This window comes from Periophthalmus magnuspinnatus, chromosome 5, assembly GCF_009829125.3.
Source record: "Periophthalmus magnuspinnatus isolate fPerMag1 chromosome 5, fPerMag1.2.pri, whole genome shotgun sequence".
NCBI classification, from domain to species: domain Eukaryota; kingdom Metazoa; phylum Chordata; class Actinopteri; order Gobiiformes; family Gobiidae; genus Periophthalmus; species Periophthalmus magnuspinnatus.
In genome coordinates this window covers 31,448,542-31,470,773 of record NC_047130.1, presented here as the reverse complement: position 1 = coordinate 31,470,773, position 22,232 = coordinate 31,448,542, and the positions used below count along the sequence as shown (strand labels likewise).

Here is a 22,232-nt window from a genome sequence, read left to right as displayed (position 1 = left end):
CTGCCAATCTGCCCAACACCCTGTCCAAATGCCAACACTTTTGTCACATCTTAGAAGTAACAGGCAAAGTCAATGTCTTGCTCAAGGGCACAACAACAATAGCCACTGAGAGCAAACCACCAACCTAAAACATTAGATTAGCAGGACCGTCACTGCTAATATGATTTTACATGGACCATAAAACAGTTTACTGCAATTATCAAGCTGCTTAGACCGGACCAAATCCAAATGCCAAGATAGAATTTGAGCACGATGTTGAACCATAATCACACTTGCCCCCTCTCATCCCACTATAAAACTGTGGCAACATGTGAACAAGATACTAATTATTGCTATTCAATTTTAGATGCGGCATTGTCTGTGGTACAAAGCATCCTGATTGCCAAGCTGTGTTTTGACATTTAAGCTCAAGCTGTTGGAGAAGTAACAAACCTGCTATGTTCAACAACACTGTTTGTCGAATTTATGATGGTTATAGAACAGCAGAAATCAATCATGTTTTCTTAAAGTATAGTGTATGCACAATATAGTCTACTGCCTCCTGGGTTCCGCTGTTTCGCTTCTTTTTTGTGCTAAAGAAAAGGTAGGAGGAAAATAGAATCCTGAATGATGTTGCATTGATCCCGTCAGTCACCTCAAGTGTGATTTCACTGCCAATATAGAAGCACAGAGTCTGAAACAGCTGTTTAGTGCGACCTTTAAAGGGCCTATGTGCTATGCTATTTTCTGACCTGTGCTATAAAGTCGTATCCTCATCTCAAACATACCTGGAGTTCTGTTCTTCTCTCAAACAGAAAATACTCTGTTCCACCTAGTGATATTATGTGGTAATACAGCATGTACACCTTCACTAGAATCATTTGGATAATTTCAGCCCTGGAATTGCCCATCTCGACTGAACTAAAGATAAAAGGAGCTGTTAAATTGAAAACTACCACTTCATGACATCACAAATTGGAACAAAGCACTAAACAAGACAAACGATTTATATACACACATAGAATAACCATAACTCAATAAGGACAACAAGGACTACAACTTTTTCAATTCAATTTGATTCAAGTTTGAGTTGAATTGGAACCTAACAGGAACCTAAGATGTATAATAAAAATGAATACCATTGGTCATGACTATTCAACACAATAATACCATTACTAATCACCAATATGAATGGCACAAGAGCTAAATATTTATCCTTGATATTGCTAAATCCAATCCATTGGCTTAGACACATCCTGGAGGCAAGGGCAAAATGGAAAACCGACCTTCAAAGATAGAATCAAGAGCAGCCTATACAAGAAAGAGGAAGGACAAAAGACAGACCCAGGTCCTTTGTACCGTCAAAACCTTAGAGACACTGCAGATAAAGGTAAATGGTCATTCTTCAGGGGTGCTCAAGGCTGTGCATGGCTTTCATTTGGATCTGTATTTGTACAACATGAATAAAAGCCATCGCTGGTAACTGAGACGAATATTCCCAGAACCATAGGTAATCCACTAATGAGGTCCACTGGGTGATATGTAAGCAGATTGGAGTCCTAACAACCATATGCAGTAATATTCCAGCAATCCAATGACCAGGTATTAATTATACATAGTTAAAACGCATTTTGGGCTGCACAATATATATATATAAAAAAAAGTCTATATCACATTTGCCTGGCACCATAATAAATTACATCTGACAGAAAAATAAAAGCTTTGTTAAAAAAACAAAAAACATTGAAGATTAGCGTCGATTTAGTCTCAGTGTTGTCTCTGTTAAGTATTTATTTCACAGTTTCACTAGCAAATTGATGTATTTTTTATTATAACTGTATTTATTCTATTAATTATTGTGTCAAAGTACATTAAAACAGTATTGTACTGTTATGGTACTGCTGAACTGTACTGATTTTGGCTCAAACGGGTAAGCTTGAGTTTCACTGTTACACTCCACTAATTTATTGTGAGCAGAAGTTGCTACATCATCCAATACATTTTTCAGTTTATCATAAAACGTTTTGTAGTTTACATATGTGTGCAGACTGTACAGGCCCCATCAGCAGAACACATAGTATTCTGTGTATAATGATAATCTCTTTTTACCACATAATGGAATTAACCCTTTGTGGCCTCTTTTTTATTGCACAGCCTACTTCTCCACTTCATCAAATCAATTGGACTGATTAAAAAGAAAGCGTCAGACCACAGTTTAGTCAGCAGGCTGAAAACGAAAAACTGTGAACTAGCTTTTCTTTTGCCAACAGCTACAAATTACTTAAAGAAGCACCAGTCTTTTCTCAGCAATACACAAACACATTTACTCTTAAAAGACTGAAGCCGCCAAGTGTCCTTGAGCTCTAAATATCAGTTCAGCATAATACTTCTCATCTCATTCTGGGCATATCCCTGATCTAAGCTCTTGCATGTAAAATTGTCTCAAACTAGGTCAGATTGGTTCAACCCACAAGCATTTGGCTGGATGATTTAGGAGCTCAAACTTGCACATGAGGTTATATGGCAATAAAGTTATATAGATACATTTTAGGTACCACTTAAAAATGACTATAATATCAGCCTTAATAATACATGAACAAAGACTTAATTTAATAAATGTATTCAGAATGATTTAAGCATGGTAACTAATTAAAGGATTAAATTAAGGAGAAGTAGTTAAGTAGTTACTAATGCCAAACCATAATATTAATCTTAATAAACTATGTGTTCGATATAGTGTTCATGCTACATTAAACCTTTTGAAACTGTTACCGAAAATTTGTTTACACTCCAAATCTATTATCAACGTAACAAAATCCAGTAAAAGTATCCCACAAAACAGCTATTAAAATGCCTGCATGTACCTGTATACTCTGATTGTACCATCTACTAGCCCACACACAACAACTCAAGTCGACTGCCACAAAAACTGTCACCAAAAACACAATTTTAGAATATGTTATGACAAATGTATTTCCAAAAACTGAGTCAAGGAATCTTTCAGCAAAGCATTATTTAAATGTGATATGTAAAGGTTAAATTCAAACACCATTGAATAAAACATGTCTGATTAATCTGCATATAAATTGAATCATTTGAAAATCTAACATCCACAAATAGAAAACAGGACATGGAAAATCCCAACACTTTATGAAGCCATTCCTATGTAGCTTGGATTTAGCAGTGTTATTAATCATGTGCACATCTCCAGCGGGTGTGACTCATGTGCAGTGTATTCAGTGGCATGTAGCCGACAGAAACCACTGCCTCTGGTCTATATGTGTCCCATCAGACCTAAGACTCACAACATACACACACACACACACACTCAGTAACAGAGCACTAACCTTTACCTGACATGTTCTGGAAATCACATGATACAATACCACAGTGGCCAAAACCGTGGACCGGCCAACGCTTGAAAACTTTACCATGGACCAGGGGGGGACTTTCCAAAGATGTCTGTTTTTTTACTCATTTTGCTAATTTGTGGGTTAAGTTGTTGCCACTCAAGTAACGGAAATGTAACATAGGGGAATCGCCCATACTATCTGTGGTCTATCTATAACAGAGCACATGGCATTAAAGATACAACTATTATTTTGTGTTTTAATGGCATTCTATTCCATTTTAATTGTCAATGTTGTATTCAAAAGTATTTAGCCCTTTTCTTGGTATAACAATGGACTTTAAAAACATGACTATCCATACAGGGCAAAGCAAATACTTTATTATATTATTCATATTTAATCTCCTGTCACTCAACAATATTATTTTGTGGGCCTACTCATGGATGAGTTTATGTTTTTATTTCCAGAAATACAGCGACCACTGCACCACTGCAATTCATGTGTTGAGAGTAAATTATGAATGAAATACTGTTGCAAAATACTTGTGCAATAGCTGTTCACATTCACATTCAGGCAGAGGTGGAAAGTACAAGATTATAAACACTGTAGTTAGAGTAACTGAGTAGATTTTTTGGGTGTAGTAAACATTTTGGGAGTAGTAATGTACTTCTACTTCTAACTGAGTGATTCTAGTCATGTAACTGTATTTGTATGTACGACTGTATGAGTTACTGAGTACTAGTGACAGAGGTGTCTCAGTGATGTATCTGCTCCTTTCTATACACACAAACACATAATAAAACACATATAACAGCACCTCATCACCTCTTCTGTTTGGCCACATCTTGGTTTTGTGCTTTTTATACACTGATCTAAAATGCTATGCTAAAATGTAACCGTACTTTTACATGAGTACAAATTTGCAGTACTTTTCCCACCACTGTTTATAGACGTCTTTTATGTCCACATTTCATGGTGCAATAACAGGCTTACAGCACAGCGTTGTAGTTACCCTTAAAAGTGAGGGAGGAGGAAATGGAGGGCGAGATTGGTCCAGTGAGGGCTCTACTTCATCAGAGATCCGACGAATACGTCCATCTTGTTTCCTAAGTGGGAAGAAGATAAATAAAAAGGAGAGAGAGAGTGAGAAAGTGGTGGTATATAGCCCGGGGAGGTTTTTCTTTTGGACAAACACGTCACCGGAAAATGTCTGCAGCCCAATTAAACCCCACTATTAAAAAGAATCTGTCTGGACTACAATATATGAAGGCTTCTGTTATAGCATTACTGAAAGTGATTTCTGTCATGGAAATGCAGAACAATGGCCAGTGATGGGGCGGTCTGGTGTCTGTTATAGATTTTGGATCATATCAGTAGTAAATTGATGGGTTTCAGTTTTCTGTTATATGCAACATTTGATGACTTTTTCCCATTAACAAGATGTACTTTGTTTGGTTAATTGCTATGGAAATTGCTATGAAATCCATGAATATGTGGTCAGTGTCAAAAGTTTCAAAGAAGATCTCGCTGGAAAAAACAAGAAACCAACTGCTGTAGCTCAAACACACACTGAAGTTAATAGGCCTGGTAGTTTTAGAGCAAACCAAAAGAGCAATTTGATAAGTTATAGTTGATGCTGATGCAGCTGATGCTGATACAGATCTTTTTGGATTAAGAGAAGCCAATGTCCAGTAAGCTCTCCTGATGTTTTTGAGTCATTATGTAGGGGACAAGAAGGATAAGAATTGAATATCTGGTACTGCTTATATAGTGTCCTGCTCCAGAACTGTATCATTAGGAAGATTTTTTTTAGACGTCCACAACAACTCTATTAACCTATATGAGATTAATGCAGTCACGCTTCTGTTTTCAAACAAACTTCATACAACGCTTTTAGTCAGGTGACAGTCCCCCCAAAATATGCTACAGATTTAAGGCCAATAACCGATAAATACAATGAATACAAATAAAAAGTGTAAATATTAAAAATGACTGCTGGTTTAGGCTGAATTAGTGAATTGGTCACTTAAGGATTCTGCTCACTTATATTTCTTCACACTTGTCTCACACAACAGTAAGTGCTCAAAGTGGCGGGCCGTCTGTGCTTGTATCCTGTTCTCAAACCTGCAGCAAAACAAGGGTAACTGATATGGCTTATACAGAGGGAGCAAAACAATGCTCTGTGGTGAAAATAAAGTGTGAATGGAAAAGTCTTAAAAAAGTAATTTTGTTTAGATAGGAGCACTGTTTGCAACTATAGCACATAAAAGTCTGAGAAAACATTGCTTTTATAACAAGAGACTGTTGACCTATAGCTGCGATTCCAAAACCTTTTGTGCCATGTAAGCCGCGTTTCTCTGATCTCTGCAGAAAAGAAAGAATGGATGTCACGTCTACGTAGCAGTGCATGGAGACTCACAGAACTGGCATTTCTATAGAGCAGCTTTGTGTGTCTCAGCAAACTAAAGGCAGTGTCTGGCTTTCAACTCAGAATTCATTATTGAAAAAACTAACAATACAGAAGAACACTGAACACCTCAAGAGCTTGCATTATCTTTCAAATGTAAAGTTACAAAAAGGGATATCCAACAGGGATAAATTGGATGGCCAATGCACCCATTTCATGGCATCCAATCTTGCAACTACTCTGTATTTGAATAAATGACAGGATTGTTTAGAAAACAGCAAGGCAAACATGGAAAGGTGTGCTCCACTGTTCACTCCAAGTGGCGGCACAGTGGCTCACTCTCACCTCACAAAAAGAAGATTCCAGGTTCGACAGAGAACCTTTGTTAATGTGTAGTCCAGACCAAGCCTAACTGAAGATCTGGAGATGTGTCCTACACCCACTGCTCCTGACAGCTACGCCAGTGGCACTAATGGATGGGTCAAATGCAGAGGACAAAATTCCCCATGGGGGCAATAACTTTAAAAGGCTCCTGTGTGAGCAGTGAGCACCCCTATTAAACCCTCCTTCATCTAGAGAAGAATCCTCTTTTCTCTAAATCATAAAATCACCTTGATTCATAAACACTCGATGATGGTCAGCTGACATCCTGCTGTATACCCTCCCTCTGTCTGGTCTCATCATATAACACTGTGTCTTTCCCATCTTTCTCTCAGCTTCTGCATTTATAATGCCATGGATTTGTGCTTTATCTGCCAAAGAGATAATGCTAAACAGAAATGACTGACACTTCATCAAGTACAACCATCCAAGAGGAAGAAGTGATGACACTGCATGGCTCAGATTTGTTATGGTGTGGATCACAGAGGAAATTAATTCTTGTGAGGAAGATTTAGATGAATTGCAATGTGCACACAGACCATGAAACTTCTTATTGATCGTACATAAGCTTAAAATGGTCACTAATGAATTTTGTCATATGCTACTCAAACTCATAAATCAACATAGCTCAAATGTATGAATTGTGCTGAATGTATTAGATGAGTGTAAAGTCATAACCAGTGAATTGTCCAATGGTTTGATCAAACTATAAAGAATTCAAAGCACATTTCAAATGTTACAAGAAGATTGTTCCAATGAAACCCTTATTCTTTAATGTGGTACAGAATAAGCTTGTATCAGACCACCTTAAAGGTGCACTGTGCAAGTTAAATGCTCAAAATGACTATGTATCACTCCTATACTTGTTTAAGCAATTGCCTGATGCAAAAAACAAGTTTTTCTGTTTCCCCGTGGCTGCCTTTATAAACTCACACATTCAGGTTCAAAAAACCCACACTGTCTCAGTGGAGGTAATGTAGTGCGTGTCCTCGGTTCATTGGATCTGACTTCCTGATACACCGCCATCACTAGGTAGGGCGGAGCTTTTGACGATCATAGCAGAGTTGGATGATGGATTCTGTATCCACCTGCTGGCCTCTATGGTTACAGGTTTGTTTAATGCCATACTGAGGAACATTTCAGGTATTTAAATCTCTATGGAGACAAGCATATGCCCCCCACCAGTAAATTTACATAAAATTTAAATAAAACATAGAAATCACTGCATAACAGTGACCATGAGCTAATAGTGAAAGGTGTGTGTAATTGGTATATGAAAGAGAAAGACTTCTGCATATAACCATGGCAACGCTGCTTTCATAACCATCAATGTTTGCTCTTTACTGCAAAGTATATGCATATCATCACTGTGGTGAGGGGCAGGTGAGGGGCAGCAGGTGGGGTGGGCACAGAGGCAGGAGACACTAAAGCTCCATGACGGTAAATATCATGACAGTTTATGGCACGACTCACCCTGACTGCTGCCAGACTGTTCTCACACATAAGTCAGGGCCAGTTGAATCAAATGTTGTACAGAATGTGTTTCAGAACACATCCACATGCATTTGAACACATCCACATGCATTTGAACATGTTTCCAGATTTACAGGGATGCTTCAGTAGTTCTAATTCTTAAGGTAACAACTGATGCTTACAAATGTCGCTGAGCATGTTAAAATGTATCATTTTAAAACTCTATTTGCAATCTGATTCCTGTGACAATATTGTTGGATTGTGGTTCAGTACTTCTTTGTTTAATATAGCTCTATGCTCAAATACAGGATTACAGGCAGTTTTCTCAAACCCTCCTCCTAATGGTCAACCATCATGGACTCTCAAAAGAAGCATAAGACTTTAGTTAATATTAGGACGATTATAAGTGGTTATATTTGAATCCACAATCCCAACTACAAATGCACCAAAGCCACACATTACTATAAACTATAAAACTGAAAAATGTGATTTCATTGTGTACCATATATACATTTATGTGGTGGAGCAAAGAAATTAAAGTTATTGTCATAGGGCCATTAAAAAATAAAGAAAACACTGCAAAAAACAAACAACCCATTTCTGATAAAAAAAAACAAAAAAAACAAAAAACAAACCCCTTTTCAATCTGTTTAGAAAGATGAGATTTCACTGGGTTGTTGCTTAGTTTTCAGGCAATAAATCTTTCACCCAATCCAATAGAATGCCAGCTGTTGCCCCCATATGGACTCAGATAGGAGGTCCAGTTTTGTGCAGTCCGAGCATGGCTGGAATGAATTGCAAAGTACAAATGAGGTAGGACAGCCACCTCTGCAGAGCCACTCGCAGAGATGCAGCGGTTGGCTATACGCTCTCAATGGAAGATGGGTCAAGGTTAGCTCTACAAACCTCATTATCTATGAATTCAAGCAAAGAATTTATACTATAGAGGCTCTTATACCTATATCCTGAAAACTATGTGACACTGATGGAACACAACCAGCAACAGAACCAATTGTTATCTGAATATTACAGGCCTCATCTCCTCTGTGTAAAATGCATTGCAATTTGGGGAATCAATTGTAAACAGAAAATTGTAGATTGTGCAATTTAGCCACAGAATGGTTGTATTTATCAAAAAACAATGACTCATATTTTAGTTGTAAATATTTCAAAATGAGTATAAGACTCGTCTGCCACATTATCTTAGTAGTTAATCCCCAGATAACTGTTGCCAATATGGAATAGGATAAGAATGTCAAGAAAATAGAAAATATTCATCATTTATTTACTACATTACTACGCTACATGGTCTGCAAGGCGAATACTTTATGACTAAATAGAGACACAACCACACTGCAGTATAGGGCTCGAGATCTTTATCCGTTGAGTCGGTCGACAAAAATATAAGTTGACTAATTATTTCACTGGCATTATTAGAATTGTGAGTTTATTCTGCCTTTTTACATACAAGCTAAATACCTCGTTTACTATTACTTTACTGTATGAATGGTGATTTTTATATGTGAAATCATGTGTGCTTGATCTGATACATAATAATTTGCCTTGCACCTTTTTGTTGACAAATCAATTCACACGGTTTCCTCTTTGGTCAGCCATAAGTTTGTTTACTTGACTCCAGCCCTACTGCAGTATTTAACTATGAATCATGCAGAATTTCTCTCATTCTCATTCAGGCACTTCAGGTTCAGTCAGATTTGTTCCTGGAACGAAGGAGGGAACAAATGCATTAGAAATTAGACAATATGTATACCATTTAGCATTTACCTCTGGCTTTATTTCCTACACTACATCAGCATTAGTACAACCAGTTAAACCCTGACAAATACTTAAGGACCTTGTCTGGAGTACATAACGATTGACTAAATATAATATCTGCCCAGGGCTAAATAGTGGACATATAAACCACTGCGTGTCATCTCCACTGGAACCGCTGGACACAATCACAAGATGTCAGGAATAATCTGCCTCAGTGCCACTACGCCAGAGTAAGCCCCTGGTCTATTAATGGAAACGCAACAGTGTCCATTAAAGCTCAGGAAAATGGCTGCTAGCAGACCTGTAGGCGTCCAGCACTACCTCTGACATTTGTAGTATTTTGTAAGAACAGAAGATTATAGGTCATGTAGAAAATGTAATAACTGGATGATGAAAATGTTGTCTTTATTTACACAGATCAGGCATAACATTATGACCATTATGACTATGCTTAATATAGAGCTCATAAACAACAAACCGTGTGTAAGCTTTATAATAATAACAGTGCCTTGTATTTATATATGATGCCTTTTGAAGATATAGTCACGACCGTCCTGGGGTGGACTATTAGAAGCAAGGCAGCCAATTTGCATCCTTTGCCCCCCCCAAACCACCACCAATCACTTACACAGAACATAATTCACATATAGAATAGGTAAGGTGTCTTGCCCAAGGACCCAACAATATGCACTGGGCCGAACCATGTTATCGCAAATTTGACTTTAGAATTTTTAAGTGATAAATCTTTTAGATGTAGTAGCTTGAACCACATGTCTGTTCATTGTTCATTGTCCCTACAGTGACCTCAGTGCAAGGTAGAGTAGATATATATAGCCCAAATTGTACTAAATGTTTTTCATATAGCGTGAGGACCTTAGTAGCATCATGCTCTTGTTTGAGGCTGTTCGTATTATTAGCACCATCGTCATGACACGTAAATTCATCCTACTTAGACCAATGTGAGCTGATCACATAGCCTGTAGTTATCTTGCCACGTTTCAGCTTGACAATTGTTGATGCTACGTTCACAGCTGCATGATGGGAGAAAGTATTTATGCCTTTCTCTACAGGAGCAGGTCTCTGTGGTATAATTCTTACATTAGATTTGCGTTTACATTTTACTGAAGCAGAGATGGGAAATATATAAAAAAAGTGATAATATGGCAGTGGTTGTTTTGGAGATATGGCAAATTGGTATATTGTGTATACTGTTCAAACTTATTAAAATGAAAAATACAGAAATATCTACTGTAATCTGCCCAACAAGGGTATAAAGTGACATTTCTGCACTTTTGTGGTTAGTCTTATGGTTCATTCATGTTTTGTGCTAATCGTAACCTCAGCCAAGACATTTATGTTTTACCACATCCATATTGTAAGAATATTGTTATTGAGATAATGCTAAAATCTAATAACGAGATATTCCGTTTTGTCAATCTCCCAAATCTCCCTCAAAGTCTAATTTTGTTTAGTTTGTTTTTGGGATGTTGGATGTTTCCTTAGTCCAGACCGACTGGTCAACAGAGCGAGACAGACCCATAAAGCCCCTAAGCCGTGCAGGTCCACTTAGTAGACAGCAGCTAATCCAATGAAGTACAGCGGCTAATGCACAATGAAAGCAAAGACATTCACTCAAGATGCCAGTCCGAGGCTTCCTGTGTGCCCACATGGCCATAAGAAAAGTTTGAAACTGGGTACTAGATAAAATACAAAACAATTTCTATCATCTCAAGCTTAATTCGACACAAAGTTGTCTGCCTTACCTTACAGTCTCTTGCAGCTCCGTTCAGCCCAACTCCAAACAGTTTCTGATGCTTCCTCTCAGCTGGTGCTCTGACTAGCCCTCCCTTTCTCCGCTCATCCCTCTCTCGTGCTCAAATGTGTTCTGGAGGAGAGCACCAAACAATCTTCGTCCTCAATGCTTGTTTCACACTGTCTCCCCTTTGTTACCATCTCCAGCTCCCTCCTGTGTTCATCCATCCGTCCATCCGTCTGTGGGTGTTGCTCTCCCTCACACGCTCCCTCACTCGCTCACTCACTCAGTCTGTTAATAACACATTTGATCATTCAAAAAGACTCAATGCAACAACCAAATGTGTTTGAGAGCCATGTGTACAAAAAGAGTAACATTATTGTGTTTTGTTCTGTTATCTGATCACCGCAGCAGTTTTTTCAAATGTTGCAAAAACCTCTCAAGAATAATTATTGTAAAAAGGCCATTGTCCAGATGACACATTAGCAAAGGCAGTTAGCTAAAAAGCTTTGAAGTACTTGGCACATTTAGCACATTTATACAGAACAATTGAAAAGTCTTTATAGTGGAGTCCAGTTTTCTGTTTGCTGATTCTAGAGAGAGAGCTCAGAATACAAGTAAGAATAATAATTAGCAGTGTATAGTGAAGAACAAGCTGTCGAGCTAGAACAAGCAATGGGTTTGTGCTTTCAAGGTTTGGGATTAGGCTACTAGTTCATTCATGCCATCTTGTGGATGTGAGAAGTAACTACTGTAAACAACTCTGCAAACTTACTCATTAAAAATTAAGAAATGATTCAATACTGAAAAAAGACAGATGACAAACGTGTGTCCACAAACCCTATTACGATCTTGTTAACAACACAGAAAAGACCAGTAAGTGGTGTAACACCTCCAAGAGAAACACACTGAGCTGAACTTACTTCATTTGTTTGTTTACCACTGATGTAACCAAAGGTATAGCCTCAGAACAATTACTGCAACATATGTACTATTACTGCAAAAGTACAGCCCTTCTCTATAAGTCACATCAATAAGTTAACAAAAGCACAAAAAAGAAAAGGCTACCAATGATATTTATTACAAATAGTTCCTTAAATTGCACAATCCATTTGATCTTTCTTTTGAATCTCACAACCATACAATCCCACAATAACAATGTTTTAAAGGTGCACTACACAGCTTTTCTAGTGGAGGGTCCACCACCTGCTTGTCTGGACGGAGAAGTTATTTTATTGTATTTTCCGGACTATACGTCGCTCTGGAGTATAAGTCACACCAGCCAAAAAATGCATAATAATGAAGAAAAAAGCATAGTCGCACTGGACTATAAGTCGCATTTTTTTGGTAAATTTATTTTACAAACTCCGAGACCAAGAACACACATTTTATCTGTACTGGCAAGTTATAATAATAACAATAAAATAAAGAACAGGCTGAATAGCGATACAGCACACTAATGTAACACATAGACAACAAACTGAACACGTGTCTGGTACGTTAACGTAAGATATTAACAGTTAATCAGATAACTAAAGCATAAAAACAAGCTAATAAGTTTACTCTCGATCTCACTCTAAATCTCTAAATCTGGTAGATGTAGATGAAGTGCCGCTTCCACATGTCTGTGTTACTGGTCTAGAGTGCCCTCGAGCAGTTATCACTGTGACAATAACGAAGATGCGGAATTATATATTTTAATAATTTCACGTATAAGTCGCATCTGAGTATAAGTCACATCCTCGGCCAAAAAAATATGGTACTTAAACTAGAATGACCCCCCTAGACCAAATTACAGTTCAAATCTCGGGAGAGGTGAGCCCACTCACAACTTTTTCAATGTGTTAAAATAATAAACAAGAGGTTGACAAGTTCAATATCAGACTGTGGACAATTCCAGAAAATAAAAATAAGCATTAACAAAGAAGGTGGCGGACCCTCCCTCAGATAAGTGCACCTTTAAGTCAGCTTTAAGTAAATGCTATAATAGTAAATCCAATGCTCCGAGTGTGAGTGCATAGAAGTGGTGTATTTCTTTACCAAATGTGTTCCACCTTGAGCAGGAGTGTGTCTGAGAAGCTTCTGCGGTGCCGTCCTGAGCCCATGACTGCTCCCGCTGGGTCCTTCCTCTGAGGCATTACTTCACACAGACTTAGCTGCTGCTCCACAGGGTTAGCTCTGCCGACACCGCGCTAATGGTAGCACTGTGAATCAATACGCTCTAGTGAAACCAAACTGAGATGGGATATGAGTCCAGACTGTAGCACAGTCCCACACACCCTGATGTGAATATAAAGTTACAATCTGCCCACAGCTATAGCACAAGATACCACAAAGGAACAAATCCAAACACACCCAGTTTTTTGAGTCTTTTACACAAAATTGGTTTTGTCCCAGGTGAATCTGAGCCACACAATAAAAACCATAGGAAAACCTGAATTAAGTCAATATTGAACTGACAGAGAAGGCAGACAGCAGCATGTAGGTTAAGTCAAATCAACATGGCTGCTCTAGTGTGGGGTAATCTGACAGTGAGGAGGAGCAGGAGATGAAAGAGGATCTTTGCCAACACAAGCCAGAACAAACGAGAGTCAAACCAGGTCGTAAGGAGGTTGACTAAACAAATTATCAGTCTAAGTCCATGGGAATACTGTGTTGTCAGGCTAATCAGATGGTGTGTAATTACAAGAGCAGTTGTATATGGGTCATGTTGAGATTCTTTGCTTTTCATTAGCTGCGCCCCCTGTGTACACTGTGGAGATGTGGCCCAGACTGTCAGCACTTTCCAAAAGGTGACAAACTAAAATTAACATTTGGTGTGGCAACAAGAAAGTTATGGAGGGAAAATAAAAACATAATGGCTATAATAACCAGAACTTGATGACTAATAAACATAAACAGGAGTCTAACGGGGAAACAATGGCTCAGTGGTTAATGCATTAACCCAACAACCCCAGGGTCAGCAGTTCAGTCACAGCTCCAATCACCACAGGCACTCACTGACTCCTGCTCGCTACTTCTGCTAACACATGGGCTGAAACAAGTTATTAATTCATTACAACTAATTGATTTTTGAAATAAATTTGAGTAATCAAAACATTATTTGGACAATATACAGACGCCAAAACATGAGAGAAGAGGTTTTAAGACTCAGACTGAGCAGTAATTACATCACAACATGAAAACATCTTTGTATATATATATATGTATACATATGTGTGTGTGTGTGTGTGTGGGGGGGGGGGGGGGGGGGGTGTCTCTATAAAGCTTTATCTGTCAAATGTAGTAAAAATCTCATATCCAAAGGCCTTTAGAGATCAGGTTTCAGGTTTTGTTTATTTTCAAAATTTGCCTCGGAGCATTAACATACAGACACGACATAACAACACAAAAACAATCACAGTCACTCAGTCCTCACACATCAATGTTGTTAATCATTTTTAGGGACTGAGGCATTAGTTTTTGTACCTGTTATTTTTGCATAAAGGAGGCCTGTATCTCCTCCCAGACTGTAGGAGATGATACTGTGTGCTGAGCACATGAGAGGGATCACTGATCATCTTCAGAGCCTGTTTCACAACTGACTGTTCAAAGATGGTCTGTGAGGCAGTCAGATTAAACACACCCATGATGTTACCAGCCAGTTTTACCAGTCTAAGGAACTGCCATTTATATTTGACAGTCAGGTTTACAAAACAGCTGACTATTCCATACCTTAGCACAGACTAGCTCTATAGAACGTCAGCATAATATTTTGGCTGACTCCAAACACCCTTAATGTCCTAAGAAAGTACAGACAGTGGTGTATCTTAGCACACACACTCACACGCTCATACTAACTCATATGATCATCCACTTGAAACCCTAAATATTTGTAATAATATATAATATAATAAGTATAATGCGTTGAGCCTTTTCTGTTCATGTATCACTACCTCATCCAGTTGACCCAGGGTCCACTACAGCCTCTTTTGTTTTGTTCACATTAACATGTAAGTAGTGATCATCACACCGTTTAATAAAGTGGTCTACTCCAGATGTTTTCAGATGTGCTGCTGATGTCAGAGCAGTCTGTGAGCAGCAGTAAAAGTTGATTACATACTGGTCAGGGTGTGAGCTGACAACAGTGCAGAGCTGCCTGTACCCTGGGGCGCCCCCGTGCTACAGTTTCCTTAGAGAATACAGAATTAGATACAGAACCTTATGTGAGCGTTTGGTTAGAAAGGAGAAATACCACTTAATCAGCCAGGAGTTTACATTTAGGTGGGCAAGCTTACAAATAGGAACGTCGATATGAAGTGTATTAAACGCTGAACTGGAATAAAAAAATACAAGTCTTGCATACGCTACAAAGCTTTCTAGATGTTTCAGAATAAAATGCGCTACGGTCGAGATGGCATCACTGGTGCTCTCAATCTTTGAATATGCAAATTGATATGGATCTAACTGGTGCTCTACTTTTTGTCGGAGCTCAGTCGTTATAATCTTCTCCACTGCTTTCACTACATTAGAGGTCAATGCTACTGGCCTGTAATTATTACTCTCTAACGGACATGTCTTTTTCAGCACAGAACTATAATGGGCTTTTTCCACATCTCTGGCAGCTGATGTTTGTCTAGGGATAAGTAGAAAAGATGCTGCCAGATGGGGGCCAGCTCTTCAGCACAAGTTTTTAATAATTCAGCTCATAACCCATGACTTTATAAATGGGCATCCTCTTAAATTCTTTGATAAAAGAGTCCAGAGATCTTAGTTGTAGCCATTTCAAGAAAATAAATTTTTAGGGTTTGGAAATGAATAGATGATTGAAAAACAATTTCGAGAGGTGATAGTGTGGCTTTTGTAAGAATATCGATATTGTAAATCTTTCCACAGTAAAAATGTGTAGCAAAGATGTGATATTGACCCAGAGAGTGCGTGGACTTGTCCTAAACTATAGCCACCTCCTGACAGGAAAGGGAAGCACTACCTTAACCCAACACATTTGTCAGTGTGCCAAAAAATGTGTGAGCTCCTGCAGTTACCCCGATGTTGTGTGGCCTGCTGCACTGACTTTGGGAAAAGCACCCAGGCCCAAACCATGGTGACAGTGCACGGGTGGAGGTAACAGATGAGCCAGGATCAGGAGTCTAATCACCAAAGACAAACTTGATTAGTTTGATCAACCTCCCTTCCTCTATGCAGTGTGGAGTCGATATACTGTCTGCTAAATATACAGTGCATTTGTATTCATGCACTCACTCTGTGCTGAAAACTAGACCAGATTGGATCACTTCAAAGTCTCTAATCACAGCCTGAGGGAAGGCTTTAGGCCAGATACCTGTCCTGCATGTTAACATCTAAGAAAAACAAAACATTTGCCAAAGCCAATATTAAACCTGCTCATGGCTCAATGAACTGTGATGTAACCATCTACTTTACCCGATCATGTACCATTACTGCAAAGTGTTACAAGCTGAAGCTACATGTCAGTTAGCGTCTGCACTCACTATATGTCTTTAGGATGTCATGTACTAAGAGAGGGCAGTTGCTTTTCATTCACTGGCAAATCAGGTAAAAAAAAGATGTAACTGACAGGCCGGCTGACAGACATTTGGGGGCCAAGGGCAAGAAGCCTTATATGTCTCCAATATAAATTAATAGGATGAGGGACCCCTAAGACCCTGTGGCCAGGTACACCGAACCCCCTTGTCCACCCCTGATAATAGGGTTATTAACACTCTTCTTCTTTATTCTTTATTTGGATGTTCCTTAGCTTCCCAAGTGAGTGCTGGTCTGCAGTAAAAAAGAATATCAGAGTTTAATGGTCTATGAGAAAGAGAAAATTATACACATAAACTAATATTAATATAGATATTTTTAGTATAGATATATTGTATATGCATCTCTTAAGGTCAAAATAAGTCACCCATGTGCTGTTTGCATCAGAAAGCATTTTATTGTTTGATAACCAGGAAGTGTTCCTGCAGCTTTACAGTCACTGTAGACTGCTCTGCTCTGTGTCAATATTGGAAAGTGCTTATAAACTCATTGCGGTGAATGTGTTTCTTACATTTTTAAGATTTTAAATCAGGCACAGTGTTGTAAAAAAAAATAAAATGAAAAAAATAAATAAACATATACATATGTTGTTTTTTGTTTTTTTTTCCTCATTATTAACATATATAAACAACGAGAGTTTATTTTTAATAATTTTGACACTGGGGAGTGAATAATTTTGTTTTTGTTGTTTTTTTTTTAGTTGTTTTTGTTTTGTTTTTGTTTTTTTTTGAAAAATTGACTTGTCAGAGGTTACTATAACTCCCTTCTTGGATCTTACCTTCTCTCACAAACCAATACAAAGACAAATAATATGTTATGTGTATATAATGTTTCACGTTAGTATGATACAAACTGATTGACTATAAATATAATAAACGTTTGTATTTGATTAATGTGAGTCATTATGGAGGCATAAGTGTGCTTAGATGTTCACCAGGCTGTTGAAGACATTTTAAACTGTTATGGTCCCTGTCATTTGTCTTGTTTCCTCTGCTCCACAAATAGATCTTTACAATGACTACGTGTTTCTATGCCATTCTTCCACTAGTTCCAATGTCACCCATCACCACCAAAACAAAAGCATGTATTTTGAATTCCGAACAATAACTGTGACTCATTTGTGTGTTCAGAAATGTAAAGGTAATACAACAAGCTGCATTTACGTCATCAGTTCCATTTTCATAACTCATTTTAAGCATTACGAAAGCAACAGTGTGCATCAATGATCATTCTTTTGTGTTTGATGGAGGAAAACTCCTGCATTGATAAGTAATAGAGCTTGAACATGCACATTCAAGCTCCCAATGGTGGAAAAAACAAAACAACTACACAGAACATTATCTCCTCAATAAGGCTGAGATATCTAATTAATTAGCTGCATACATCTATACTTAGTGAGGAACTAATGAAGTGCATTAGGAAAAGGGCATAGTAGGCACTTGTGTCTGTGTGCGTTATTGGCCTTTTAATCATCTATTGGAGTGGGCAGACATTACTGACCACAGCCCCTGGACCACTGCTAAATGCAATAATAGAGAGCCAAGCCTTTATGTGGACATGCAAAGACTTGGAAATGTGGTGGTTTACAAAATATATGATTATTATTAGTTTTTATAGCACAGGACTAGGGGGCATTAGCAAAAAAATAAAACAAAACTATGTATAATAACTATCACAATTAGACCCTCAACCTGAGCAATTGTTGACCATCGAGTAAATCGGTGGAAAAGCTCCAAACTCTAACTGTTGCTTTTTTAATACACTTTCACAATCTTTTATTTTTCTATCTTAAAGAACTTGTGCACACTTTTGAAAACTTACATATTAACACTTCACTGCATTATTTCATTGTTTTTATCATATTGAAATGCAAAAACAGGGGGAATTGTGTCATTTTAGGTGGTTCCTGGTGAACAGTGTGTACCGTACAACAATCAGCTGTATCTGATTCTACTTTTATGCGATCCAACTGTCTGCCGTCTTCCTTGTTAGCTTTCCTCTCGCACCACTGGCCCATTAGGACACTGAAGAGCCATTATCAGTTATCTAAAGAACAAGGATCACCCATTAGGAGCCTCTTCAGCTCACATTTCTTCACCACTTGACAGAAGACCAATTTATTTCCACTTAGATTCTTGCATCAAGCAGTTGTCCCAGGAACGACTGTAGTACAGAGCAACAAATACCAAACCAGCACACCACAACCAAGGAGGATCCTGGAGGGCCATTTTTAACTAGACAGTTTTATTCAAATTCATAGTAAAATGCCAGTAGATGTCTGATGTCTGAAGCAAATTACAGACCCACTTCATTAGAGTGTAATTTCTAAATGTTCTTTCCCTAATCGGTGCTAATTTAGGCTGGTTAGACATGTTCCAACGGCTCCACTAGAAATGCTATATTTGTTCACGGTTCTCACTACGGTGCAGCAGTGAGTGTACCACTGATAGCGATAAGCAGCGTCATTATCAGGAGCAATCAAGTTAATGAGGCCATAATTGAGAACACAGAGCTGTGAGCAGTTTAGCTCTGTCAAACAAAAAGACATTCACCCCTTCAACAGAACGGTCTTAATCAGAGTCAGAGCAGGGATTGCAAGTGTTTCAACCAAGAGAAAAGCTTTACATTTTATGTTTTCAATCCTATCATATCCTGTTGTTTTAGGATATTGTGCCTTCAAATACATTTGTATACATATGCAATTTAATTTTAATAGTTTATGATTAGAATGAGATTTTTGCAAGTAAGGTTAGGTGTAACCTTGTTTCATAATGATGCCTATTTTCACAATTTTGCAGTTTTTCTTGATTATGAAAAACATGAATTAAACAAATGAATTAGCTAAACTGCCCTGCCTTACGTAAATCATAAAAAGACATATTATGCTTTTACAATTTAGTATTGAACTATAACATACATTTTTAAATTGTGTTGATTGATAGAAACAGCTACATTGACTTCCTATTCTAAGTACAGATCTGACATACCTCTTTATAGTAGTATTTCACTATGGCAAGCATAGGATTTTTATACTCACAAGTAATAATATATACTCACTAGTACTCACAAGTAAGTACTGGGAAGAAATCTGGGATGGGGGTAAGTGAAAGCCGAGACTTTTTGAGCACTCAAACCTCAAGTTACTAAAGCGTGCACGGATAAATCACAATACAACTTCGAGAAAACTAATGATGAGAGAGCACTACTATAACATAAAACATGTACTGGACCTAATAAATAATATGTCCCTTTTAAGATGAGAATAAGATGATAATAAACAGTGGGAAACTATCTCCTCAAAAATAGTGACTCTCCTATTGTTCCCTAAGGACAAACACATTTCTCACTGTTTATGGCATAACACTGTACCAGGCTGCAGGAAGATACCGGCGTAATGAAAGGGACACAAAATCTCATTCATCCAAAAATACATCCTCATGACTAATGAGGACAAAGATTCATCTGTTAATCTGCCAACTGTCACACCAAGAATGAAGTGCCAAAATCAAAAAGGCATTTTATGAAATCAGTGACTTACAAACTTAAAGTAGAACAATAATCCCAAAGACTTTGCTGTGAAATCCTTTGTTATGATGCCGTTTGCAGTGATGTAGCGTAAAGGCACATGTGAAAATCAGAAATGAATAGACCTGTTTCTATTATTGAGATGTTTTAGATCAGTATTGCTATTTTAAATTAAAATGTAAAATACTAATCTGTTTTTCCCAGATTGTAATGAAATACCAGAAGCATGCAAAACATGTATCACATTCATATTTCCTTTGAGGAGAGGGAAGCAGATGAATCAGAAAATAATGCATCTTGTTTCTCTGGACTTGGAGATAAAGTCAGATAGGTCAGACAGAAATGATTTGGACATGAGCCTGCAGGTAAAAGGAGAGCGGGGAGAGAGAGGAGGATGCAAAAATAGACCTATCAGACTAAATAAAGATGACTTGACATTATTGATGCAAAAATCATTCTACAATATTCAAGCAGTTAAAATGCACCGTGACAGCTTAATAACAATGCATTTCAGCACCTCCATTATCTGTATAAACTGTGAGATAGAGGGAAGTGGGACATTTTAATGGAGACAGCTTAATTATGTAGGAAACCTCTAACATGCACGTAAATGAAATACAAAGTACAAAACTCTTTGTACTGAATGCTTTTGATGAGGAAACCAAAAGCGTTAATATTAAAATTTTAAAACAATCCAAAAACTGGACAAGCATGATTTTAATTTAGACCAACCAACAAAGTTTCCTTTTAGCATATTCTCTAAATTTTCTTTCTCCTTACTTAGCATAGTGGCTGGCAGCCTTGTAAACAAGAACAAAATGCTGATAAACAGATGATGAACACACTCAGGGCTTTGGCAGGAAGACCGAATTCAGAAACACACTATTCATCACTCCAGAGGATGTCTATGTAACATTCACTTTCTATCAATTCTCCCAGGACAGGAGCACAAGCTGTCAGCTATAGCACCCACAAAACACCTGGGCAAGTGTGTGCAGTTCTGCATTTTGCAGCAGTATGTGAGGTGAGAAGGACATAACCACCTGCTATAAACTGACCAATGTCTACTTGAATCTTTGTAATGAAGCTGAGGACAATCCAAAGAAGCACTCTTACCTCAAACATCACAAGACCCAGATGGTATTTAGTATTTTAGTCAGAAACAGAAAAGCAAGAAATTTGTGCATCATCATTTCTTGAGGATTAAAGATGTAGGATCATGTCTTTTATAAGTGAATGTGTCCAGTAAGTTGCTGACTGAGCGAGAAGCTGATGGACAAATCAAAGTCTATTTCTATTTCTTTTCAGCCTGCTGAGTCAACTGGCTTTAAAATCCCAGTAAGGTATATAAAGAATTCACTGTGCAAAAATACAACTCTAGGGGAAAAGAATGAAACTGCAGAGAATACATTAAAAAAGATATTGACGCTAACCCCTTGTGGAACCATTCAAAAGAGTTGACTCACATCACATCATTAGTTTAAATAAGACCACTGTGTGCTGCAGTATTTTATGTTTAGTAAATCCATAAGAAAGGATCATAAGCAGTGTTATGATTGATTGTGTTTCATCTGGCCATATGAGAAAAGTTGTTCTAAAACTGTGCACGTTCTCAAATATCCATAAAAATGAATATTAACAAAAAAGAAAGAGTTACAAAGGTTTAAATACTTCCTCCTTTTGTGGGAAAAAAGCTACTCCAGACTTTCTGATTGCTCAATAAAGTGTGAGCATGAAGCCCAGACTTACCATAAAACTTTGGTCCTGGAGAAGCTCTTGTCCACACTGAAACACAGAGAGAAAGACAATGTCACGTCAACCACAAAATGAAGAGACAGGATATAAAACTGCAGAATGACTCATGATTTTGTTCTCCAAATCAATCCAACAACTGTCACACTAAAAAAATCAAAACGGTGGGCCAAGAATATTCAAGCTTTTTGATTACCAACCCAAAATGGCTCTAAAATTCAAAGTTATTTTCTCATTTGAAAAACTAAATTAGAAATTAACATATCTTTATGACACTGGCCACAGCCTGAAATAT

General features: G+C 37.8%; 1 protein-coding gene across 6 annotated transcripts in view; it reads right to left on the bottom strand.

The window, feature by feature from the left end:
- Positions 1-22,232, bottom strand: part of rap1gapb (RAP1 GTPase activating protein b) — a 68,441-nt gene that overhangs the window by 28,407 nt on the left and 17,802 nt on the right. For all 6 annotated transcript variants that reach the window (XM_055222162.1, XM_055222164.1, XM_055222160.1 and 3 more), the window contains exons 2-3: positions 21,935-21,970; positions 4,342-4,435 (exon numbers count right to left, since the gene is read on the bottom strand). In XM_055222162.1, coding sequence (XP_055078137.1) covers positions 4,342-4,435; positions 21,935-21,970 — 130 coding nt within the window. The remainder of the gene's footprint in view (positions 1-4,341; positions 4,436-21,934; positions 21,971-22,232) is intronic.